The following is a 27248-nucleotide window of genomic DNA, read 5'->3' as shown; positions in this document are numbered from 1 at the left end:
GAGGCATGGTACCGATTATGTAAAGGGCAATAAGCCAAAGTGCTAATTTAGCACTCCTTGGTTTGTGTGTCAATCCTGAGGTTTAGCGCTCTTGCCTGTTGGGATTTTTTTATTTTAATATCTCTTTGACAAATACACACATTTACCCACTGCATAGATAATGTATTTTTCTTGCTGTGTGTCTCATTAGATTGAGTGGCACACCTCAGGATCTGCAATGGGAAACCTATTCTTGGTCAGCTCTAGGGAGCACCTTAGGCAGTACAAACATCATCTTTTCCGCCGAAAAAGCCTTCAATCGGGTCACTTGGCTGTTTCTGTGGTGCATCAATAAAAGGATGAACTTTAGACCTATGCCATTCAAGCCATAAAAGGTTTATACCTTGACCCTACCGCTAGGGTTCTAATAAATGGGCAATTAGCCGAGCAATTTAATATCATGCGCGGAACTCGACAGGGTTGTCCCTGTTCCCCGCTGCTCTTTGCTATATACATCGATCCCTTCATCAGAAAGCTCATTAACATTCTAGAAATCCCGGATATAAACAGGCATGGACTGCATACCAAAATTATGGCCTATGCAGACGACTCAGCCCTTGTCACACCTGACTCCGAGAGGGCTATTAAAGCCATAGAACATGAAGCACAGTATTTTGGGAAGATATCGGGGAATTCGCTTAATAAGGGAAAAACCCAGTTTGTCATGAATAAGCAGATCAATTGGGCTGATCATAGAGTGGTAAAAAAGGCAAAATACCTTGGGGTAAATATCCTGGCAGATACCGACTTAATAGTGAACAAGAACTTGGAGCCTCTTGCTGCAGATACCTAAAAGGCATTGAATAAGCTCAACAACTTACATTTGACAGTCGTGGGTTGTTGTAACGTTATCAAAATGCTGGTCTTCCCCAAAATGTTATATTATTTTAGAGATATCCCTCTTGAGTTCACAAATCAAGCTTTACAGAAATTTGACCGTTTGTTCTCCCAATTCATTTGAGCTTATTCTCAGCCCAGAAGATCATTTAAATTTCTTTCTCTTCCTGTCGAGAGAGAGAGTTGGGCCCGTCCAAACTGGCGACTATATTATTGGGCTACGGATTTACAAGGATGCACCATATTGCTTCAAGAACAATTTTCTACCTCCCACACGGTGCTTCCATCACCATTTGAACTATTGTTGGGTCCCGAGGCTAAAGGCTGACTGTGACGCTAATTAGAGTTTGGGTATTTTAAGAGGGTAAGGTTAGAGACCCTTATCGGAGCTTACAAGGTATTCACAGCCATGCGTAAACTTCTTGGGCTGGGTAGACTAAATTATTATACCCCTACCAATAACAACTCCAACTTCCCTGGAATTTTTGAGAGTTCTTACTTCCATAAATGGTATAGCTCAGGGATAAAAACCCCAGGGGCCCTGTACTCGCCCAGTGGGGTCTTGACCTTTGTAGAACTTCAGGCAAGATTTAATTTGATCCAGAATGAGGTTTATAAGTATTATACAATTAGGGACTTTCTTTCACGGAAGACCGGGGGGGCCCTCAGGCTTTCATACACACGAACTCATAGAGAGATTGTCTGCACCCTGCGTTCCCCGGCTAGGGTCTATTTATGCCTTGTTAAACAGACTCATGCCCGATGATATGGCCTCAATTTCTAACAAATGGCAGCAGAAGTTTAGAAATCCCTGACAATACCTTTTATCTAGCCTATATGCACAGAGCGACCTCCTACCAACTTAACATTCTATAAAAGCTGCTTTTTCCTTTATTTATACGCCAAGCAGAATTGCCAAGTGGGGTACCGGTAAAGGCACGTACTGTCCCCGATGTGCTGAATGTAGTGCACACTCTGTGCATATGTTTGCCTTGTGTATAGAACTAGGACCCTTGATTACCCAAATACAAGCCTTTTTAAGTAAAGTAGTAGCACAGGACTTTTGCTAACTCCCATGACCATCCTGCTGGGGATTTGTGACTCTATTAGCAGAAGGGACGGTGGGGCCTTTATTTTTTCCATGACCATTTACAGGCTTTGTATAACCTCTGCCTGGATTGACTCAACTCCCCCATTATTTTCGCACTGGTATGCCCAGTTATTGCCAATAGGGAATCTAGAGAAGGCTATTTATGCTAAAAAGGGGGTACGAGCTAAAAAAAATGGGAACTGTAATTTGGGAATTCCTGTTTAGATGGCTCGAATTGAAGAGTCCTGTCTTTTTTTGCATTCAATTCTATTTTGCAAGCATTGTACACATTCTAATATGCTGCAATATGCTCTGTTTTGCCTTTCGAGCTGTTTACACTTTTTTTCACTTTTAGCACTGGTCACTTTATCCAAGAATTACTCAAAGGTGGACTTATAACATTATACTTGAACTTTATGGACTAAAATTACATGTAGTCTAGATGGTGTTTTAAATTAATTCACGCTGGCACTGCGGACTGATGTCCGGCGCAATCTGATAATCACTTCCTTCTTCTTTTGCCCTTCCTTTCATCGACTTATTGTATATGTGACTTTATCAAGGGGTAGGGTGGGGGTGTGTGGACGGAATGTTTTTTTTACCTTTGAAGGTTCTCTTTTGTAAATTGCATACTAAAATAAAAAAATAAAGAAATAACATCTTTTCAGCACCCGTCATAGATAGTATTATTTTAAAAATGGAATACTTTCCGAACACCAAGATCTTTCTTTCTCCTTTCCATCAAAGTGGAAGAGAGAAGCAGTGTAATTTAGTAAAGCATTGCTGCTTGCTGGTCAGACATACCGTCAAAAACACAGTTATTTCTTGGCCATTTATGCCTTGTTTGCTAATATAAATTTTTTGTACATAGTAGAATCCCAAATCTTTTACAAGGTCCTTCCTACTGTTCCCACTTTCTAGCTGCAGTTTTAATTTTAAGTTTTTCTATAGGTCACCAAACCATTGTGAACATATTTTCAAAGTGGCATTAATAAGCTGCTACACACCAATAAAAGTGCTTCATTTACAGCGCCAGAAGCTCTAACTCAAGCAAATGCAAGCCCTATTGCATTTCCAATGCTTGTTTTTCAAAGGTGCTAACTCACAACAGGAACAAACTAAGGGGCTTGCTTAATTACAAGCCTCTTGCACTTCTGGTGCCCCTACAGACATCGCACTGTCCAGCCGACATGTCTCATGGGTGAACTGTACAGCCCATCACTACAACATATTCCTCCCACACAGTACAATAAATCATAGGAGCCTAAAATGGCGGAACTGCATAGTTGCATCTGTACTGCCCTGGCCGGACCGCCAACCTCCACCTTGGCAGTAGCTTAGATCCCGGAAGCTGAAGCCACATCAATCTCACCTCGGGAGATGCCTCCGCCGCATCACCGGTTACAGCAGCCGCACCCCCCACTCCCAGGAACCACAACCCCATTTCACCAACAACATGCGACTCTCTGAGACTAAGGGCACAAGCCCAAGTGTGTAAATGGCAAGGGTGGCATACCGGCAAAGCCGACCGCCGCAACCACACGGTTTCCATGTTACTGTGAAATACCGTGAGCGGCGTTCAGATGTGGCATAGGAGAAGGGGAATCCAGCTTTTCACGGGGCTCGAAGCAACGCCTTTCGGGGGCTTGTCGGTGTAATGATGTGCCTGCCCCCCACAGATCACAAGGACGCTGGTGTAGTGGTTTAAACTATTTATTTCTGGGAGAGCGCCGGGAGACACGTCTGCTCCATGTTCTCCTCCCGCGCTGAATTCCGTGATCCAAAATGGCCGCCGCGGTCCGTGTCTACTGCGTGACGACTAGACCGCTACACTACATATCTCCTCCCTTTTATTCTTGAACACAGATTTGGCAAAGTCTCAATGTCTATCAGCCCTTCAGCTGTTCGCCACCGCTCATATCATACTCTCTGTACCTTGCTGGTCTTACCACCATTCTCCCCAACCGGGTGTGCCTCACCGGTGTAGACTGCGGACCACCTGGACTCTCTTCTCCTGCAGATGTCACCCTTCTACCGGCTGCCAGGGGGGTTTCTCTGCTCACCACTGGTCTGAGCTGTTCTGGTGATCCACGTTTCCCAGGTCATTCTCTCCATCCATCTCTTCTTCATTTCCTCTCATTCTTGGATTCTCTTCTTCTTCTGGTGATGGTATGCTGACCTCCTGTCGGTTCGGGCTTCCTTTATGTTGCGATTCTTCTCTGGCCCACTGCAGTATCTTATTACATTTTGCCATCCTGTCTTGGGACCATGTTTTTCCATCACTCTGGAGCGCAGCCCGGTCATACACCTCCTTCACTTGTAAGGGCTCGCTAAATTTGCTGTCTCCTTTTCTTTTCAATTGGGCCAATTTGACTTTGATCCATTCCCCTCTTTCCAATTTTGTTTCCTTCACATTCCTCCTCATGTTGTAATGCTCCGAGTATATCTTCTGGGCCCTTTCCAAGTTGCGATGGACCACTGCTGGTGACCATTCACTCATGACCGTGCGTTCTTTCCATGCTAGGTTGTCTTTCGTGAACGGGTCACGACCTCTCAGTATTTGGAAGGGACTGTATCCTGTGCATGTCGGGGTGATTCTGTATGCCCATAGGGTACTTTTCACCTTCTTTTCCCAGTCTTTCCCCACGCCTATAGCGGCTTGAATGGAGCCATTATAACACAATTGAACCTCTCCGCCAACCCATTGCCAGCTGGGTGATAAATGGAGGTGTGTTTTATCTTAATGTTCCATTTCTCTGAGATAAACTGAGGGCCGTTGTCACTCAAAATGGAACGCGGGATGCCTTCGCTGATGAAAGTAGCCGTGAGGAACTTTAGCACTCTTTCCGTGTCCATATCTTCCTGGATCTCTATTTCGGGCCATTTCGAATACCTATCAATTAGCACTACTACGTACTTTTGTACTCCTTGAGCGTCCAGCACCGGGCCCAAAATTTCAATGGACAACTCCTCCCATGGGTTTGCAAGGGTGTCAAATTTTCCCAACGATGGACGCATCAATGTTTGTGATTTGTCCGCTTTTTGGCATTGCTCACACTCCCTGACATATCTCTCGATCATACTATCCATCGCTGGCCACCAATACATCACTTTCGCTCTCAGTTTTGTTTTCACGATGCCAAGGTGTCCTTCATGAAGAATGGCCATCAATCGCGGTGTCAAGGAGTCCGGAGGAACCACTTTTTCACCTCGGAATAAGAATATTCCCCGATCCCCTATGGACAACTCTTCCCTCACTTCGAAGAATTTCCTCCATTCCTGTCTCATGTGTCTTTTCTCGGGCCTCCCCCGGAGTATGCATTGTTTCACTCCTTCAATGTCTTGGTCTTCCTCGTACGCTTTCACCCATTCCTGTTCGCTTATTGCTTTTTCATGGTCCTCCATGAATGCAACGCTGTCTTCTTCGTCTTCCGCTTGTGATGGGGCCTCTTCCATGGCGGAAGCTCGACTAAGATAGTCCACCACTTTGTTCCTTGCTCCCGGAATGTACTCCACATCATACCGGTAATCCAACAGTTTCAAGGTCATTTTGGCTATGCGCGGGGTGGCATTCTCATGCCCACTGGATGGTAGTACTTTGATTAGGTGTTTGTGGTCTGTCTTGAGTCTGAATCTGGTTCCCCAGATGAATTGTCTGAACTTGCCCATGGCCCATACAGCTGCCAACCTTTCCTTTTCTATTACACTGTATTTCTGTTCAGTGGTTGACAGTGCCCTGGACGCAAAACTGATGGTGACCGTCTCCCCATTTCTCCTTTTCTGCATGAGGAGGGCTCCCAGGCCCCGCTCACTGGCGTCCGTGGTCAGTATGGATTCTTCCTGTTGGTCAAATCCTTGCAAGGGGGTGGCTTTGCTGATGTCTTCTTTAATTCTCCTGAACGCTTCTTGAGCCTCCTCCATCCATACGTACGTTGTCTTGTCTCGAATAAGTTGTCGCAAGTGGTGTGTCTTGGTTGCGAAGTGTTGAATGAACTTACTGTAGTACTCTGCCATCCCAAGGAAGGACCTCACTTCTTCCTTACTCTTCGGTGGCAGCGCCTCACATATGGCTCTAACGTTTGCTTTCTTGGGCGTGATCCCTTGATTGCTAATCTCATGGCCCAGGTAGGTAACCGACGCATTCCAAACCGGCACTTCTCCCATTCCGCCGTGAGTCTGTGCCGTTCTAGGATCCGCAACACTTCTTCCAGCTTCTTGTCGTGATCTTCTTGATCCTTGCCAATCACCAGGATATTGTCCTGGAAGTATTGTATTCCTTCCATGTTTTTGAACAATCTGTGCATCAGCTTTTGGAATACTGCGGCAGCAGATGCTAGCCCAAAGGGCATCCTGCGGAATTGGTAACATCCGAATGGAGTTATGAACGATGTGAGTCTCCGACTGGTGTGGTGCAGGGCTATCTGATGGTAGGCTGGGGTAAGGTCAATTGTGGAAAACCATCTTATTCCCTTGGTCCTTGTCAGCATCTTATCTATCCTGGGCAGAGGGAATTTCTCCACTACAATGTTCTTATTGAGTTCCCTCAAGTCCACACATAAACGGACCTTGCCGTTGGGTTTCCTTACCACCACTAGGGGTGCCAACCATTCCGCACAGCTTATCGGTTCTATGATTTCATTTTCCTCTAGCCTTTGCAACTCTTGCTGCACCGTGTCTGGCCATCGGTATATTTCTCACTTTGTGGGATACCGGTTTCGCATCACTCTTGAGATCGATCTTGTGTGTGAATTTAGTCAGTTTCCCGACTTTGCCGCCAAACACTGTGGGGAATTCTTCCTTTAATTTTGTAAATTTAGGTTGTAGTTCAGGACCGGTCATCAAGACTTGAGTGGCACCTCCCGGATTCAACTGTATGGCCAGGTCACCCTGGTCCATCCACCCTAGCACCGAGGGATCCTTCTACGCAACGTACAGTTTGCACTCTGCACTTCTCTCCTTGAACTCGAACTTCAATCTTCGAAATCCCACCATGGGGATCGGTTCCCCGGTGCAGGTAAGCGGCCGGATATCCGGACGTTCCAGCTGTGGTCCTAGTTTGCATTCGAAGCTTTCATCCCACACTTTCCTTTGTATGATGGTGTACGGGGACCCTGAATCCGCCACCATCTTGATCGGCACTCCCCCTATCACCAAGTCACACTGCGGTTTCTTGGGGCGGTTGCAGTCAATGCCTAGGATGTACTCTTCGATACACAGCACACTGTCCTCTTTTTCCTCTTCATCCTCTTCTTCACCCTTTGACTCCTGGACTATGTACTTGACAGTCGGCCTCTTTTTCTTCCGGTGACATACCTTCTCATAGTGTCCCACTATTCCGCAGAGCATGCATTTGGCACGGAAGGCTGGGCAGCGTTTGTCATATGCAGCATGGGATGAGCTGCCGCAGCGATAGCACTCCTTCCTGTTCTCTTTGGATTGGCTTCTACCTTGCTCCGCCCGGGGTGTCCCTCTGGTCTGCGTTTTTCCTTCCGCTGATGCTGCCTTGCCCCTCTCGGGAGGTTCCTTGACCGTGATCCTGTTGACCATAGGCCTTGCTGTGGCGTCCCTTTTTGCCGCTTCCGCACTCCTTTTTGACAATTTTGCTTTCTTTACCATCGCGATGACTTCCTTCAGGGTGGCTTCTCCATTCGCCCACAATTTGTCCTGGGCAGCCGCATTGGTCGTGTGCTTGACTATCTGATCTTTGATGAACTCATCCTGCATGGTGCCAAACTTACAAGTGATTGCTAGCTTCTTCAAATCTGCGACATACTCGTCGACGGACTCTCCAACCTCTTGTTTCCTTTGTTGAAAATTGAATCTGTCAATGGAAGTGCACACCGCTGGTCTGTAGTGACTGTTCAAATCCTCAATTGCATAGCGAAATACGTCATCATCACCCGCTTGTCGTGGCGTCGGGATTAGTTTCTGGAACACCTGTATGCCTTCTGGGCCCAGGTTGTGGAGCAGTATCCTCCTTCTCTTGCTTGGGTATTCCTCCCCACTCTCCTCTTCCAAAGCCTCCAGGTAATTCATAAAGTATTCCCTCCAGTCCTCCCACTTCATTACGGGGACCCCCGGCCTGGGAAGGAACGGGATCGGTGTCGTTAGCGATGACGCTTGGGCACACATTTCTGCCCATCTCTGTGGTTGCTCTTCTACTCCCCTGGGGCTGCCCGGTGCACCCGACCTGCTCGGGTGTTCGCGGTCCTGCTGAGGACTGGTCGTGCCCTCTTTACGCGGCAACGCGTGTTCCGCCAGGGCCCCCCTGTGCGTGGGCTCAGTCGTGCAGGGTGTGGGCTATGCTGCTTGGGGTAGGACACTCCCCGATCGTCCCCCACAACGCCTAGGCGCTTGTACTCACGGTGGGCACAGTCCTCTTCTTTCCTCGCCCACTACCCGCAGGCTGCTCGAGGATGCGCTCCTGGCCTTACCACTCCTTCGCCTGTTGCACTGTCCCCTGCCGCGCTCTCCCTGTGTTCTGCCCTGTTGCCCCCTCGGTGGTGGGGTGCTATGTTCAGCTCTCGGTGGCTGATGTGGCTCTTGCCTTGGCTTGTGCTTGTTTTTTCCCGTTCGTTTTTTTCTCGGCCGATCCCGTCCTCGTCGCCACTGTAATGATGTGCCTGCCCCCCACAGATCACAAGGACGCTGGTGTAGTGGTTTAAACTATTTATTTCTGGGAGAGCTCCGGGAGACACATCTGCTCCATGTTCTCCTCCCGTGCTGAATTCCGTGATCCAAAATGGCCGCCACGGTCCGCGTCATCACGCTGATGCGTGACGACTAGACCGCTACACTACAGTCGGCTCTCCTTAGTCGTGGCTTGAATGATGTAGCAGCTGAAAATCTACAAATGTGCTCACTTGCTTTAACCGATGCTTCCAGTTTGTTAGTATGCCCCCATGTAGACTTTATATTTTATGTGCGTATGAGGGGGCACGGGAAGGGTAATGTATTTTAATGTATTTAGTTTAGATGTTGTGTAGCCTGTGTTAGCCAATTCCTCGAGGCTGTAATTCATAAGAAATGCAGTGCGTTTACAGCTGAGCAAGCCAACAAATAAATAGGGAGAGCCGAGGCAATGGTCTGGTTCTCATCTTAGATCCTGTGCTCAAGCCGAGCCTTGAAATGTTTATTCACTAATAGCGGTATGTCTGTACATTTCTATAATGCATGGTGAAACTTCTGCAATGTAAAATGGTAAGACTTACATAGCTCAAAATCTTTATTAGTCTGTCTTCTATGTCAAAACAACTTCATCACCATGCCCCTCCTCTTTTCTTTATTTGGCTATTAAAAAAATATCATGGCAATTTTACAGCACCGTTTCCCTTCCCCACATCCCGGTGAAACCGCTACTGGCCCCCACCTGCAGACAATGTGCTGCATGGCTAAATACTTATAAGACCCAAAGGCGAGACAGATTGCATTGCAAATGCTTGTTATATTAATGCAACCCACCAAAGTAAAAGCAAAAATCTGTGCAAGAATGTACATCTACACTAATCACCTGTTCTGATAGTCTGTTAATATTTCACAGGGTCAAACTTTAGTACTTATGCACACGACACTTTCGCTGGCAAGATAATATAGGCTGGGCATTCAAACTAGTTTTTGTCTAATGCTTTTATTTGGACTAATTACTAAACTCCCGCTGCATAATTAATTCTTTTTTTAACGTTCTCGCAATTTGTTGTCTTTAGATGTTGTTAGACACTGTTTTTATTAACTGAAAAAAACGTATTCTTTGGGTCCAGTCTGGCCTGATGGGGGTGGAGACAGTGGGTGAGGAAGGGGCGGGGTGGCGGGAGAGGGGATGATGGAGGACTTCAGAAGGTGGGGAGTCTTAGAAGGTAAGCAACTTGTTTTTATTGCCAAGGCAAACCATTAATGCATGGCCCTCCTACTGACAAAAAGAGGGGGGTGCCCCTTTCATGCTCCCAACTCTTAGCATGTAGAAAACGCTTTTCTAACTTGCGAAGTACCTTTAGGTCATTCCAAACTCCTTATTTTGTTGTCATAAAGTACAGTGCAAACTGCTTATTTTGTGGTCATAAAGCATGTGATTTTGCGAATCAAAGCCCTTGCACCCAAAATCTCACATTCACATTCTCGAATTGTAATTTCATATTACAATTGAAACCCCAAATTTACATGAACCTCATAGAGCTTACATCTAAATTCAAACCGTGATATTACAATTAACACCACAGATAGTGATTACAAGTCAAAAAGTTTGTCTTTAGTTTCTACAAACAATTCAAATTTGAACAAAGAATTACCGATTTTACTTTTAAGATAAAATACTTGTGTGGTTTTCTAAAATATAATAGGGCTGTTCCATTGTATGGATAGCTGCACTCTGGCAACCCACTTTTTGTTTTAATATCACCTATCCTCTGCAGACACATCCTGTCTACAAATTAGGCAACCATCGGGTCAATAACTATTTATATTGCCCTCTACTAAACCACCACTAATCTACTTTTGAGTTTTGGAGTAGCATACTACTTTGGCTTAAAGCGCTTCAATGCCTCATCAGGGGTAGTAAGCGCTATATAAATACAATTACGACGCTATATAATAATAACTGGATTGTTCATGTGGGCTCTTGCATGTTTGACTGATCGCATGGAGGAGAAACATTTCTTAACGTGATAAGGAGTGTAAAGAGAAATAAGCAGTGGACAACGTTTTCCGTGGTGCTTGTTTCACAAGCACAGGTCTTGAGGTTTCATGGTGCTTCTGGCCAGGCCCGCACGGTAGTAGCCATGATTGTAAGTAACTGTTTTGTCCGTGTTCGTGTTCTGTGGGAAAACAGAACATTGCCTTTATAGGGATCTGTCACATACAATGTGAGCCTGTCATGTAAATAATTCTGACACAGCCCTACTAGGAATTTAAAGACTCCAGTTACTTAGGAAAAGTCCCACCTGCCTATGAAACCTGCCCAGCTCTGATCTGGTTTGCCATTCCCTGCTCTGAAATACATGGTGTACTTTATCTTCTCTTTGCAGAATAATCTGACGTTTACCGGTACCATCAGTGGAGACGTGTGTGTTTGGAAAGACCACATCTTGTCGCGGATTGTGGCCAAAGCCCACAATGGGCCCGTGTTTACAATGTACACCACTCTGAGGGACGGCCTTATCGTCACAGGGGGGAAGGAAAGACCGTAAGTTTATCAGTGTTGGGGCAGTTACTTCTAATGGGGATTGTTCAGTGGTGCACACATTGCAAGCAGCAGTGAAAGTGTTTTTTCTATTTTCAAACGTTTGTGAGGGTGTCGGGCTAAAAATGTAAGTTGAATCTTGCAGTATGGTAAATGGGCAGGTACTACTATGAGATAAAGGAGGGGAGATTTGAAGGAATCCGTATTCTGGACAAGAACCGCGAAAATATATCTTCTGCCTTCCAGATAAAATGTGATCTGAATCAGTGAAAGGTGCACCTTGAAGACCTGAAATGAGTCACAGTAGCAAACCGTCTTATTATTAAAACAAATTACAGGGTCCTGCAAAACATCACAAGGGCTTCCAGAGAATCTTGCCTCTCATGGTGTACCTGTTCAGCAAAAAGCATGTCAAACCCCCAACAGTGGGGTTCACGCCTTTTGAGGATGCATGGGGACCTTAGTTAACTTGACAGTGGGGTTCAGGTCTGATAAAAATGTCTGGGGTCCTTGGATAGAATGCCAGTAGGGTTCATGCCAGCAGTGGAATATCTGGGACAGTTGGGTATAATGACAATTGGGTTCACGCCTGCTGAAAAAGTCTGGGGTCCTTGGTTATGAAAACTCGGTTTATGTCTGCTCAGAATGACTGGGGCCTTGGTTAAAATGGCAGCTGGGTTTATGTGTGCCGCCAAATTCTGTGGCCTATGGTTAAAAAAGCAGCAGGGTCTAAGCCTGATGCAGCCATGTCTAGGGTTCTTAGTATATAAGGGCAGTGAAGTTCTAATCTGCTGCAGTTCCTGGAGCTATGGAGTGACTTCTGAATGAAGGCCTCGTGAGGCGGTGGGTCCCTAGGTTGGGTTGGGGGATTGGATACTGCTTGAGCTCTGGGACCGTGTTATGGCCCTAATGGTAGCCTAATATCACTGATTAGAGATTGATAGTACATCTTGAGAATTAGTTCTATGGCAGACTGAGCTAATTAGAGTGCTTCTCTCAAAAGCTCCTGATTATCCCTAATGGTAACAAAAGATGTACCCATAGGAGTCTAGTAGAAAAGGAGAGCTAAATGCAGAATTGCTGCACTGTGCTGTGCTGTGCACCAGCTGAAATGTTTGCCAACACCAGGCCAGATGTTGCTACAAAAATCTGACTGGTTAAGGTATGACATTGCAGCGTTATCCATATGTGATGCCAGTCAATTTTGGCTTCTGTTTTGTCAGGTCGAAGGAAGGAGGTGCGGTGAAGCTATGGGACCAGGAGTTGAAGAGGTGTCGAGCCTTCCGTCTTGAGACTGGCCAGACCACTGATTGTGTGCGCTCAGTTTGCAGAGGAAAGGTAAGGCACAAAGAAAGTGCTGATTATACATGTTTGCGCTTGGAGGTAGAAGATTATTCTAGTGTGCCCATAGTCAAGAATGAGGTTCATTTCTGTCTTGGCATGCACATGAGAACTTGACATTACTTCAAGACTCAGTTTAGAGGAATAGGAAGCAAACCACAGGAACAACTGTTATTTTGGAAATGGAAAGACAAGCATGAAGGAGAGCGGTAGGCCGATGCGCCTTGCTAAAGACACATTGTTCAAGAATAAAAAGAAAGCTATTGTTTAAGACCTGCAGATGAACATTTTCTTGGAGCCTTGGACTATGTATAGCACGCTCCTCATTCTGCTCATTTACCTTCCTTGCCCTCTTTCATCTTCCGTCCTATTGTCATTATATATTAATATTTCAAGGAGAAATGCATGTTATTGTTTTAGGGGAAAATCCTTGTTGGGACTCGGAATGCTGAAATAATTGAGGTTGGTGAGAAGAATGCTGCCTGTAACATCCTAATTAATGGTCACATGGATGGACCTGTCTGGGGCCTAGCCACGCATCCTTCCAGGGATTTCTTCCTGTCTGCTGCTGAGGACGGGACAGTACGGCTTTGGGACATAGCCGACAAGGTAGGCCTTAACATGAATTTTTGTCTTCTGATTTGACATTGAACAAACATTTTTAGCTGACTTTGGGCCAGATGTATCAAAGGGTTTTACCCATTCTGTGTCTATGGGAAAATGTGTTCATACATATGGCACTTTGTGCTAAGCAGGTCGCACCAAGCACTTTGCATTCAAGAGATGTGAATCATTCTCTGCGGTCTGTAGGCTGTTATAGGCTACAACAAATACAGTTTACATAGCCTTGGGTTGGAGGGAATAGAAATATGCTGCCTTTGTTATTGTTAACACTAAGGGTGTCATTTAGACTTGGCAGGATGGCCGGCAGACTCCCGCCTCCACCTGCCTTGCAGAGGACATCCTGCCTGAACACGCAGGGAATATTCACCAAACATGCTTCTACTGACATTGTAGGGGCATTGGGAAATTGCAATGTTGGCTAGTCCGACATTTCACTTTTGGTGAAATTTTGGAATGCCGGCATGTGCCCCAACATCATTTTTTGTTTTTTTCAGAAACGCCAAAAGAGGGTGGCTGATATTGAAAAGCAAAACTACCTTCCTGACATGTTGGAGTTAGCTCTCAGCACATGGAAGATATATATATATATTTTTCTCTTCATCAAACTGTCATGAACGCCAGTGATTTCATTAAACCTTTTTACACAGAAGTGATGGATTACGTACAGCTTTTGCAGCATATTTTGCATGGTACACTTTATACATTGTAAACAAGCTGTTGTGCACTCACCTGGTACCAGCCGCGGACAAGATACTGGAGCAGATGCCAGACCTTCTACCCTTCTCCGGGCTCTGCTAGATGAAAGGACCAGACTCCTCAATCATGCACTGCCCCAGGTGGCAAGGGAGGTTGAGATCAAATAAGAAGAGACATGCGGTATTGGATCTGCTCAGTGGCTGTGCAGCACTGCGTAACAGGATTTGGCACTCTTAAGACTTTCGGTGTTTGTGAGGTGGATATGCACTGTACCAGGACCTCGGGTTGTGTGAAGATGCAATACATTGGAAATAACAAGAGGAGGTAGTTACCATCAGTGAAAAACAAACCTCATTATACAATAACCATACTTTGACTTCATTAACGTACACTTACAGGCTTCATTCAGAAACACGGCATGAAAGCAGAATAGCCAAATTAACAGACTGGAGTTTCTGGCACTTCCTAGAATCAACTCGAAATACAGATTGGAATTGTTGGCACACCCAAGGATCAAAACGAAACACAGATTGGAGTTTCTTGCACTCCCAAGTATCAACTTGAAATACAGATCTCTGTATTAAACTTGTACATAGATATCTAGCACTCTTATATGCTTTGTCTTGCCACAACTGTTCATCAGAGAAACACAGGCGTATTTATTTCTTGCACTATTATAGTTGAAGTACCAAGTTCGCAAGAAATGTCCTGGAGCATGAAAACACCTGAAGTAATTGAAGAAATCACTGGGATGGCCTGGAGATAATGTCTAAAGTCTTGAAGGTGCTGATATCTCACTAACCTGTTATCAAGTAATTAGCCCTGTCTTCCTGTTAGTCAGAAGTTCGAAGAAGATCTCGAGGCCTTGACACAGGGAGACGCAGGGGAACAGGGTTGCAGTGCTGGAAGCAGAGATGACGGAGACGTTAACGAAGCTGGGACCACGGGAACCACCGGTTCAGCTTCTCAATTCTGGCTGATTCTACAGGTGAGTGGAACGGGTGAGTCGTGTCCAAGCAGGGAGTGAGGTCAAGGCACCATTCGGAACACCAATGTTTGTAGCTGGCTAACGTGAAGCACGAGGTTAACTGGAAGGTTCTCAACAACCCCTGCAGGGAACACGTGTTAGTACAATGGTTTGGCATTTTAGGAAGGGCAGGTGCAACCGGACGGATGGAACCAATTAACCAGGAAACTAATTCATCTCTTTCACCCAAATGTGTAGTTGAAAGTTGAAAAAGCTTTTATTGTTCGATTAATTAAAATCATTACAATATGCTAACATTCTAAAATAATTATCTAAAAACCAAATAGGTTAAAACCCCTGATTATTGCCACAGTCTAATTTGACCTAAAACATTCGTTACAGTATCATGTTCTAGTAATACTGTTTTAGAACAAAGAGCGTTCATTTTTAAGACAGAGCTTTGTCCACCTCTTCCCCTGCTTCCAGTCTGACAGATTTATTTCTGCGGCTCCGCATTTGCGGTCAGTCCTGCACGGATTAAGTCTGTAAATTTCCCCAGCCGTGCTGCTATTTGACTTTCTGTGGACGAAAAGCACAAGTCCGAAATTTCGCTGCATCGCTTGAGGCCCTGAGCTCTACAGATTGGGATGACCAAGCGATGCCTCTCACTGGCTAGCTTTGGGCAGCAACACAGCAAATGATACCAGGATTCCTGATGGTAATCACAAAGTCTGCATGCTACTAATTTGTCCGCATGGGCCCAACTTTGATTGAACTCCACAATGGGTAATGCCAAGAGCCTCATATAAGTGATCTTTTTTCGAACTTGAACTGGTAGTGCTTGCTCAAAATAAGGCTGTGCTTTTCCCACTTTGTAAGAGGCATCCAGTGTGGAAAGATTTGGATGGTGATGCAGACTTTCCAGGTCTCTCGCGAATGAAATGTGCTTCACCTGTCTGTTCACTGCTTTTTTCCATGCGGCAATTGAAATATTAATATTGACCAGGTTTTGCTCTTCTATTTCTAGCAATTGAATAGCTCCTGTCAATTGTGCTTGCCATGGTGAACCATTTTCTTCAAAGATTGATTTAATTTGAGCTTTCAAGGTTGTTGCTGGAGCTCTCAAAGTGCTGATGTAGTATTTTATTGTATCCCCCAGGCAAGAGATGTCTGGGCGAGAAAGCCCCAGCTCCAGCCTTACTCTGGCTCTCCTGGCCTGTCGTGGGATTGCCAGCACCTTCTTGTATATGGAAGATTGAAAGCTCATGTAGAAATTGTCAAAGGCGCCGGGAAAGGTTAGGTGGCCGTAATTAATTGAGGGCACTGTTTTTGCTTTTAGAACTTTCAGGATGGGTTCCGTGAATGGGCTATGTAATTTTCAATTGAGATTTCTCAAGCTGCAAATGATCCCAGCACCTTTATGTCTTAGATATTTCAAATGAGCAGTTGATTTTGCCCCTTCCGTGAGCCTGAGACCCAAGTAGTTGTAATTTTTGCAAGATCTAATTTGCTGATCCCCTAGGCGCCATTGAGCTGTCTGTTTTCGATGGTACTTTCCAAAGATGAGGATTTTGGTCTTGTCCTGGTTTACCAGTAGGTTGTTCTTTTGATTGAAGCTGTATAGCACATCTAAGGCTTTCTGCAAGCCAATCCTGGTATGATCCAAAATTACAAGATCGACGGCATATTGAAGAATTTGCAGCCTCACGTTCCCCATCTTCGGGATGACTAAGTTTGCCCCCTCCAGTGCTTGACCCAGGTCGGATGTACAGATGTTGAAAAGGAGAGGTGCAAGAACGCACCTTTGTTTAAGGCCGCTGTTGGTGTGGACCTTGTTGGTCAGTGACGTTTGACTAGTCTTGATCCTTACCCAGGTTCCTTCATATAGAGATCTTATTGCCTTTAGCAGCTTTTGGGGTATACCCCAGTTGGTAAGTTATCTCCATAGTGTGCCACGGTCTACCCGGTCGAATGCTGTACTATAATCTACAAAACAGCAAAACAAAGGAGGTTGAGCGGGCTGGATTGCCCGTCGGGACAGGTATCCCAGTGCTATGATGTTGTCTACTGTGGAACATTGTGGTCTGAATCCTGTTTGGAAAAAAGGAAGGATGTTGTTCTCTTCTGCCCAGCTTTCCAGTTCCTTCAGCAACACTCTGGCATATGCTTTTGCCTCGATATCTAACAGGGCCATTAGCGGATAATTTTCAGTTTTTGTGCGGCCTCTTTTTTGTATATGGGAAATAGAATTGAACCTTTCCGCGATGATGGAATGGAGGCCGTTTCAAAGGCATGCTTGAAGAGAGGGGTTAGCTGATCTGCCCAGAATCTGTATGCCACTTTGAATACTGCCGCTGGCAGTCCATTGGGGCCCGGTGCACCATCTGACCTCATTTTCTTTATCAGGATGATTATCTCTTTTGTGTTAATAATCGAGCACGTGTCTTCTTCTTCTTTGTCTAGTAGATTTTGTTGTTCTTGCTTAACCTTCCTTTCCAGATCTGTTGTGTACAATTGTAGTGCATACTTGACCCACTCCACTGCTGCCACCCCATTTTCTTTACTTTGGCCATTGTGGCTTAGTTTACTGATGTATCTGTGTAGAATGGAAAACCATACCAAGGCCCTTGTAAGAGCGGGTGCGGGGTACACTATTGGTTAATGTGTTCTGGGGGAGGCTTGCCAGAGACTTAAGTGCAATGGAACCTAGGGCTCTGTGGAATATCAGTCATGGTATCATAGCCAGCCATTAAACACCACAAGGGTAATGAAACCTGGGCCCTGCGCACTAGACCCACTCCACAGAGGGTGCAGGTGGGGTCGTGACACATGTCAATTGACTTCAGAAAGCGTAAGGGGCCAGATGTACGAATAGGCACTTTTCAAATAGTGGGTGCTGGTGGCGCACCTGCCTGTCATTTTACAATCTAACCTACATACTAAAAGGGTTGCATCACAAAAAGTCCATATCTAGGAGGTCACAGAACGACCTGCCCAATAAATACGAATTAGGCATGTCACTATGTCTGACCACTTGTGATTGGCTACCAGTGCAGAGATGGTGGCCCTCCATTTGAATTCCATAATTGGAAAAAAATTTTAATAGGCCATTTCCCTAAAAGAATGCTGCTTTAAAAAAATGTTTCTTATTTGGCAATACATTGGGTATGACAGCAGTGGTGACCAGTGGACACCAGAAAGCTCTAGACACAGTGGCATTCAAAGACTTTGTGCCCCGGCAGCAAGTCAGGGACATTCAAGATGTCATCCTGATGTTTCAGGCTCAGTTGTGGGCTCCAGCCCACACGATTGAGATGGTTCCTGGCCTCAGGGCGTCATCTATCCTTCTGCTGCCTCATGCCCATTGGCACAAGGGGACTGTACAGTGAATGGCACATGGGGACTCTACAGCTAATCCTCCACCTACCGTGGGCTCAGGACTGGGGCAACAGTCATGTGTCAGATAAGGCGACCCGAGACTTTGAATGGTAGGTGAAGAATGCCTATCTAATGTGCAGCATGCTATTCTCCCTAGCCCATCCAGAGCTCACAGTGGTGATAGATGCATTGACTCTGGACTGGGAGGGCCATCAAGACAAGTTGGAAATCCGAAACCGCTAGTCTTCTTTGGATGCTATCCAACTAGCTTTAAAGACCTTTGTATCTTCCATCAAGTGCAGCTCTGTGCAAGTTCTGATGGACAATATGACTGTCATGTGGTACTGCAACAAGCAGGGTGGTGTGTGGTCGAGGGTGCTGTGCCAAGAAGACTGCAACTCTGGCTGGACCTTCAGGGGAAGATTGCTGATTGTCAACAATCTAGGAGAATGAACACCACGACGGACAAAGTCAGCAAACCACATTTAGTAAACCACGAGGGGCATCTAGACCCCAATCTATGTCAGAAGGGGGGTGGCTTGGGTAGATCTGTTCGCTAACACTGAGAACATCCATTATCAAGCCTTTTGCATTCTAGAGCTTCTGCCGCAACGCTCCCTGGGAAATACATTATGCATTTTGGTCTCCTCTGTGTGGTACCACCTCTGTTGCTTCTTCCCTGAGAGAATTCTGAAGAAGGTCAGGAGAGACCCAGCTCAGGTCATCCTGATAATCTTGGACTGGGCTCAGATAGTTTGGTACTCCAAAATACTGAGTCTGAGCATTTGCCCTGTGTTCGGTCTACCTCTGCGGTTGGACTTGCTGTCAAAGCACCACTTCAAGGTTCCTCTTCTGAATCTCCACAACCTACACCTCCCGGTGTGGATATTGAGTGGAACAAATTGAGTGGATTTGACTTAGCAGTAGAGGTGGTGGATGTCATCTTGGTGGCGTGCTATTCACCTAAGAAGTCAATCTACTTTGGATGTTTGTGGCCTAGTGCAAGATTTGTTGGGTCTATCTGATGCAGGCTAAACTTACTGATATACCTCTACCTGTCCTGTCCTTGGTTGAGCAAGACCTTGCCTTGGACACTGTTATAGGTTATTTGTCAGCCCTCTGTGCTTTGGTACGTTTTCCTGATCAGCCCCCACAGTGTGTTATCATTAGGTATGCTTTTTTTGATAGGGCTTACATATGCTTCCTCCTTTACCTTTAGTTGTACCTCATTGGGATTGTAACTTTTTTTTTATTAATGTGCATGCCTTTCAAGCCTGTGCACAGCTGTTCATTGAGAGTTCCGACCTTTATGATTCTCTCCTTCATTGCGATTACTTCTGTGTCAGTGAACTGCAGGCATTGTCAGTGCAACCAACAAATAGCACCTTTTTTACATGTAAGTTGGTGCTGTGGACCAGGGTGTCCTTTCTGCCAAATGTGGTTTTGCCCTTCCATGTGAAACAGCCTATGAAGCTCTCCGCTTTCTTTCTTGCCGAGATCCCTTTGATGAGGAGGAGAGGCTTCACCTTTTGCATCTATTGAACTAAGGTGCACAGCGTGGATAGCCAACACTGTGGGGATTTCTGGTACAGGGCAGAGGCAGGCAGTTCAGAAACTCACCACGCCCTGATGGATTGATGTCTTCATAAGAGTTTTATGTCTTTACTGTGAAAGAGCTTTATCTGAGGTCCTTCATTCGCGATCAACTGAGCTAAATCAGCCACTACAGCGTTAGTCATGGCTGTGCCAGTCCTGGTCATCTGGCAGGCAGCTACATGGGCGCCCGTCAACACCTCCACTAGGCATTACTGTCTTGATTTGCAAAATCTGCTGGACCTGGTCCTGCAGGTGTTCTTCATATGAAGTCCACTCCTCAGACCGCCCCCTACCAACCGCCCCACACCTTTTGAAATGTACTGTGATGTTGCGTATTAAAATGGTGAGGAATCTGCATTTAAGAAGTACCCATCTGAAGAATAAGTTACTTACCTTCAAATTCACTTTTTCTGGTGGATACTCTAACCACAGACCAGTCGCCCTGCTTCCCATTCTGTGGAGTAGACTTCTATGTCTTAAGAAGGTCCCTTGTCAGATTTTGCATGCAGTAAAAGTTCTCAATCTGCTACGATCTGAGCCTAAGGGTGTTGAATCCTTTATGGTAAATGGATGTCAGCATGCAGGAGTGACATCTATATTTGGCTCTCCGTCCACACTTTTAGAAACATGGCGAGGATTTTGTTGAGTTCGATAGCACTACCTTTTGGCACACAGAAACAATTAATGAAAGGTTTCCGCATCCAATCTGGCATCTGAGGTGAAAAGGCTGCAGTTTGTAGAGTATCCACCAGAAGGAAAGTTACCATAGGTAAGTATTTGCTCATTTTCATTTATCTCATCTAAGAAACCTTGAAAATATGATTCTACATCATGTTGAATTTGAAACCCCTTTTGTTTAAATGAATCAAAAATGTTACATTTTAACAAAACACTTTATCTTTGGTTAAACAGAATGTGATGCTTACAAACAGGTAAAAGAAACTTGCATATTTGTGACAGTCAAACTTACAAATATTGTGTGTCACTCGAGGGAGACTATATAGAGTGTGTTTAACTCAGGAGGTTCTAAAGGACTGTTATCAAATTAATGACTTGTACCCTTTTTCTCTTATATTTTTTCACAGAAGATGGTTAACAAAGTCAATTTAGGTCATGCTGCCCGGACAGTGTGCTACAGCCCTGAAGGGGACATGGTGGCAATTGGTATGAAAAATGGGGAATTCATTATCCTGATGGTGACTTCTCTAAAAATATGGGGGAAGAAACGTGACCGCAGGGCAGCTATTCATGATATCAGGTGAGTGACAAGCCTGAGCGAAGTAATTTATTTAGAATAAACATTCCTCTTCACAGAGGATTCTCCTTATACAGTCATATCCACACTCTTCTCATCTAAATCCAGATCACACACAGATTAGTGATTGAGCCACACTGTAATCATCATCTGAGTCCAATTCATACTGTATATGTGAGTGAGGGCTACTACAATTATCATTTGAGTCTAGATCAGATGGTATATCGGACTGGCATGTGGGATATGCTACAATCTTTGTCTGAGTCCATATCACATGAGATAGGCATGCGAGATATGCTACAATCTTTGTCTGAGTCTAGATCACATGTACTGAGCTACGTGAGTGAAACATACTACAACCATCATCATCTAAGTGCAGATCACAAGGAATAGGCAAGTGACCAATACAATGGTTATCATTCATGTCGCATGCAGTATATGAACACTATGCTAAATGGGCTCTAGCTTTCTGCTGGTTACATCCACATCAGTGGTATAATCACAAACTGCTCCCAAGCATAAAGAATAGGTAACTAGCCAACTTACCAGATCAGTGGTACATTAGAAAGTATTCAGAGTCAGTACTTATTGCTAGATCAAGACGAACATGAGCACTGAAGTTCCTTCCTTAGAAAAAGATGAGGGAGCCTTAAAGTAACTACAAACTGTTACAGGAAGGGCACCCTCATCTTTATCATTGTGCCATGTATGACAAGACAAAAGTGAATCTATGGTACACCAAAAGTCATGTTAAAATATTTACAAAGATCCAAAACTAAAACCATGTTATTAAGCATTAGCAAGTCATATCTGTGCCTCAGATCGCAGCCCTTATTTTCTAAAGATACACTCGCCGAAAACCATTTTCCATCAACACACTCTAACCTGTATAAATCAATCGTTTACACCCTAGAATCAGGACACATATCTAAGGGTATGTGGATTTCGTATTACGAACATCTATTTTCTGATTCAGTAAATTCAATCAGTAAGCCTGAATATGTTACATTTATGCATAGTAGACACACACAAAAACAGATCTCTTCAAGATCAATCTGAAAAAACAATGTTTGCAGTGTTTTTCAATTATAACATATATAAGGTATTTATAAATCTCCTTTCAACCATCTGATAACTGACCGCTAAAAGCTGTCTTGTGCAATTGATCTTTAACACTGCAGCAGACTATTGATTATGCATTTAGTGAACATTCATGGATATTGCAGAACACTCCCTTCTAAGGGTGACCATTTAACCAAAAGTAGAGAATTGTTAGAGTACTTGATATTTATCCCTGATAAGGATTTTCATCCATTTAGACTTCCTCATCCTTCCTTAGCAACAGCACTGTCGGCATCCACTCCATTCACATTGTCTGTACAATCTCTGCAGACTTTTGTAAGAAAGCTCACCTCCTCCCTTACAACCATAATTCATAACCCTCCTCTGAAGGAAGTACTTAACTTAGGGTGTCTCCATTTTAGGCAATAGATGTCTATACTGCACTGGTGTTCTCATCGCCATGGCTACCAGACTCAGTAACAAAATGTTTACTATTTTTCCAGCATACTGCAAGGAAATCCACCTTTTCAACTTAATTTCTTTACCTTCTGTGTAATACCTTGGCTGCGGCTGGGATTCCGCGCTGGTGCTGAACATTCCGATCGTGGGCGTGGTCATGACGGCTCCCGGCAGTCAGGCGCACATGCCCACCGTGACTCATGGCGGCCGGGAACCTTCATGAACACCGGAGGGGTTAAGACACCTCAAATGGTGTTTTCTCACACTTCATCTACATGGCCCAGTGCGCTCTATGTGTTTTTACCCAGGAACTTACTCAGCTTTTAACAGCAGCTAGGTCAGATGTTTCCTTCTACAATTTCAGGGTATAAACACTGTCACAGATGCTTCAAGAAGATGCAATTGTTGATTTTACATGGCATACGCCTGAGGAGTCTTGGATCCAGTCATGATCCCCCGGCCTGTGAATCCTTTTCCATAATGCATCAAAAGGTCTTAGGGATGAGGAGGTCAAACTACTTTGGCCAAAGCCCACTGGGACATGCCAAAGCTTTAAGTATCTGCTTGTCCAGCATTGGATTTTTTACAGATTTACATGTTTGAATCATCCCTGTTGTGAAACTGGGAGTCGTACTTTAGTCATAGAGAGCAGTGCAATATTCAACTTACCTTGGAAATCTTTAAACATGGTCACATTAGTACCCTGTTCACATAATTTGAAAAAGCCCAAACTGTAGTTTGTCAATGGCACTGGTTCCATCAGTGGTATTGATGCTGACAATTTGGGTCTTGGAACCAGTTCCACAGGTATTTTCTTCTATTGTGTCGCTCGTTCACAGGTAGGTTTGTCAAAGATTTTGCAGAGATTTTCTTGGTCAAAACCACCACCTCAGAAGCCAGACCGATTCCCTTGCAGTTTTCTTGAAAATGTTCTTCATAGGTTCCTTAGAAGTTGATGCCTTTGGAGAGTGTTCTTAATGAGAATTAATCCTTATTAGGGCTTCTGCAGATGTTTTAGAGAAACATTCAGATTTTTCACCAGAGAATGGAATATGCTTACCATTTGACTCTGAAACTATTGCAAAGGCCTACCCTTCCTGTCTTAAGGATTTATGTGAAAAAATATGATCGATATTACAGTCCTTTGCCATGTGGTCAGGATTTGAAGAAAAAATGCAGTCCTTGTGAGGATCTTCCGTGTACAGTCTCTTTTCCCACAGGTTCCAGGTGGTCTGAAGAGGCATTATTTTAGAAGAATTAGACACAATCTGGTCAGTCAGGATTTAAGATCCCCAGGAGTAGGATATTTCTTCCCATAATTACCGAAGAGGTGGAAGTAGAAAAGCTAACTCATCTGCAGAATACTGAGCAGAGCTCAGGGTACTCCCTTCACACACGAGAAGGTAGAAATGTGAGGCACAGTGGCCTCTGGCAGGAGTGGTATTCATTGAGCTTTGGTCTGACTGATTATAGTTTGTGTCTTTGGAATTGATATGAATGAGCTACTAATGTGACCACTTCATTACTTTCTATGACTACCACAGAACTTCTAGGTTGGCGGCGGAGTTGATTCAAACTTATGAATCTACCAAGGATACCAACACTGGAGAACTGCAGGTATAGATAAGAAAATGTTTCTTCATTCTCACAACAGGGAATGATCTCCTAAATGAGCTTCCTACAAAAAAACAAAACCGTGCCAAAGGAAGGGGAAGTTCTTTTGTTTCTCAAGGAAATGGTACCCCTCATCAGGTAGTTCAGAGTAACGATGACATTTCCCAACACCATACTTATCCTTTTAATTGCTTAAAATCCTGATGGAAAAAAGGTGATGTCTTAATTTTCAACTCCATTGTTCAACCCCAGGCATATCAAAACCTTGCAGCCAGCCATGATGCATTTGTTCAGGGCAGCTCTGATACCCTCTAGGTCATTCACCAAGGGTGAGGGTGCTCCTGCAGGTTTGGCGAATTTGGTGACTCAGACCCTACCAGCCTCCTTTTTTGTGCCTCCCCAGGATCATGCCCTAACACCAGAGAATGATTCAGAAAAGGGGGGTGGTGATGAACAGAGTGCCTGAATTAAGCAGACCACTCTGCTCTGCTTAATTCAGACACTCTGTTCATCACCACCCCCTTTTCTGAATCAATTTGTCCACCATAAGCGTGGAAGGGTATACTCAGACATGAGTCCCTCGCTCACTGCTCCATCAGGATTCAAGCAAGCCGGGCCGACGACGCCTGAAATGACAGAAACCGGTCCCCAGAAGCTTGTCTCCTTTCTGGTGAAGAATTGGCTTGGTAGTTTGGTCTGCCCTGTTCCCATGATGCACTGGGCCAGGGACAGACTAATTTGCATATAGCCAGGTTCTGAGCTGGGATGGGGCAGTGAGCTAAATAACGGTGATGGATCAAGCCCTGATCTTTGGACTGGGTAAGAGTGGTCTGCTTAATTCAGACACTGTTCATCACCACCCCCTTTTCTGAATCTAACACCAGAGAAGACAAGGATGACCTCCAAGATGCTGTCCCCTGATCAATCACTGCGACCTACGATTCCATCCTCAGTCACTTTCAGCTCGCTCCTCATAGGCTTTAAAGTGAGCTTGAATCCTCCAAGTGGCTTTCCTTTAATGGGGTTTTATTGAATTTGTTCTGGCTGATTGGTAAACCCCTTTTTGGGCCCAGAATTCTACAAACAAATAGCCAGATGGCACAGGCCTACTTTGTATGACCCAGAGACCTTGTTGTCACACCCTTCACCAGAGAATGTTTGGTGATACAAGCCTTGTATATGAATGCCTTTACCACGGCCCTACCATACTGAGAGTCTAAAAAAATGACCTCAATGGGACCTACATTTTCTGACAATGTTCAACCCACTATTGTGAACATATCTCTTGAGGACAAATGCCTGTTCAATAAGAAGGTCAGGACTTCCACTGCAATTCCTAACCTCTGCATCTTTACAAGTGGAGATTAAATAGTGACAGCTGGAGTCCATTTACCTGCCATCTTAAGTTGCAGACGTCATCTTGGGTGCCAGAAAAACCTCAAGAAGATCCATTTATGTGGCTCTTTGGAACAAGATAGTTTAAAGGTGCAAGAAGCATAAATCCATTTCAGTCTCAAATTTCAGATGTTCTGCATTTATCACTTGCTGTGCAAGGTTTAGCAGTACCAACTCTTACATGGATATTTGGCTGTCCTATCAGCCTTCAAGTGCCTCCTTGACAAAGTTTATTTTAGATGCTAGTAGTGATGTACTGGTCCAAATAATTAGGTAGTTTGGCAACCAAATATAATGGTCCCCTATGGGACTTTCTATGCAGTGTTTTACTCTATGATACTGCTATAGTCATTATGTTACCGTGAGACTCCCACCATGACGATGGGGAAGATAAAAGCATGTGAATCTATGAAAGATAATACTGGAGAACCATAGTGTACAGGTAAGTAACCCGTTTTTTGTTCCAGTTCTCCTTTGACATGCTCCCGAAAGGAGAAGAGAAAACACAGGAGAAAGGAGAATAAGCATGCAGGATAAAGTCATGCCATCGCTCTCCGTCTCCAACAGGAGCTTTGTCCTCGAAACTGGAGTTAGTCCGTTTCCCTATAAAGGATACTGTGTGCAGCCCTGCTCCCCCATGAACAAAGCTCCGGATAGATCTCTACCTCCTCATCTGACAGTATTTGTGCTGTCTTCTCCCGAGCCACCAACATTGGCCCCGGCTCTTCCTGAGTTTCCAGAGCCAGGTGCAGACCCGGCAGTGCTTCTCTACGTCATGTATGAGATCTTCACGAAAGTCTCAATGCTATCCATCGCACCCAAGGGCCCAGTGGAGGCACGGCGCCTAACACTGCTCATGCCCTTTCAACCAGCGCCATTCAGCGCCAGTCCATCTGAGCAGATGTCAGCGGCATATTGTGTAGACCCTGCAGTCCGTATCCAGTGCCGTAGATGGCGCCGATCCTGTCTTCACCATTGCCTTCTCCACCGCCGCCTCCTCAGACCCCAGATATGGCGCCACCACAACCTGATGTCAAGCCTCAGGTTTACTCTCGTAGAGAGGTCCAAAAGTTACTGGAAGAACAGGTCTCTGTGAGATTTTTGGTACAGTCTCTGATCCAGTGGAGTACTTTCCTAAAGGTGACCTGGATCAAGATCCCCTGGGATTCCAAGGTTTGTCTTCAGCCAGTGGGTTGACTACATCACCTAAGCTAGCTATAGACTTCCCTACTGCACCACCAATGCTGGAGGTTGCCTCCTTGTAAAAGGTTATGTTGAAGGCTGCAGTGGGGCTGGATCTACAGTTGCCAACCACTGAAGCTAAACCAAAACGTCAGTACATAGGTTCTCCTACCTTTATCAACCGCCTCCGAACCACGTTTCCCCTTCAATGAGGCCCTGCTGGATCCTGTTCTGGCAGCATAGGAGAAACCACCAATGGTCCTGGAAGTCAACAGGCTAGTTGTCCACCATTATTGTTCAGCCCCTGGCGATCCTGCCTTTTTGTCACACACCCTTCTCCTGAGAGCTTGGTCATCCAAGCTTCCTGTTCGGGAACCCAATCTTGGGGTCCTTTCCCTACAGTTCCGTCTGACAGAGTCCAAACACATTGAGGCATGGGGGAAGAAATATTTTTCAGCAGGGAGCATGGCCTTGAAATCCCTCAATGTCAACTGCCTCTAGCTTGCTATAACCATTTTTTGTGGATATAGTCCATATGATT

General features: G+C 45.0%; 1 protein-coding gene across 4 annotated transcripts in view; it reads left to right on the top strand.

Annotated features, from left to right (window-relative positions):
* EML5 (EMAP like 5) overlaps nucleotides 1-27248 on the top strand; it is a 1317369-nt gene that overhangs the window by 1124314 nt on the left and 165807 nt on the right. For 2 of the 4 annotated variants that reach the window (XR_013600929.1, XM_078660020.1), the window contains exons 34-37: nucleotides 10984-11141; nucleotides 12362-12476; nucleotides 12900-13088; nucleotides 20826-20998. Coding sequence is in view for 3 of the 4 variants with exons in the window: in XM_078660020.1 (XP_078516146.1) it covers nucleotides 10984-11141; nucleotides 12362-12476; nucleotides 12900-13088; nucleotides 20826-20998 (635 nt within the window). In the remaining variant the exon portion in view is untranslated. Of the gene's footprint in view, nucleotides 1-10983; nucleotides 11142-12361; nucleotides 12477-12899; nucleotides 13089-20825; nucleotides 20999-27248 lie in introns of those variants that run through there. The other 2 variants (XM_078660022.1, XM_078660021.1) reach the window with 2 other exon arrangements.

The sequence above is a fragment of the Lissotriton helveticus genome, chromosome 9 (assembly GCF_964261635.1).
Source record: "Lissotriton helveticus chromosome 9, aLisHel1.1, whole genome shotgun sequence".
In the NCBI taxonomy this organism is placed as follows: Eukaryota; Metazoa; Chordata; class Amphibia; order Caudata; family Salamandridae; genus Lissotriton; species Lissotriton helveticus.
Note: the sequence above shows the minus strand (reverse complement) of the source record. Positions and strands in the feature narration are given on the sequence as shown.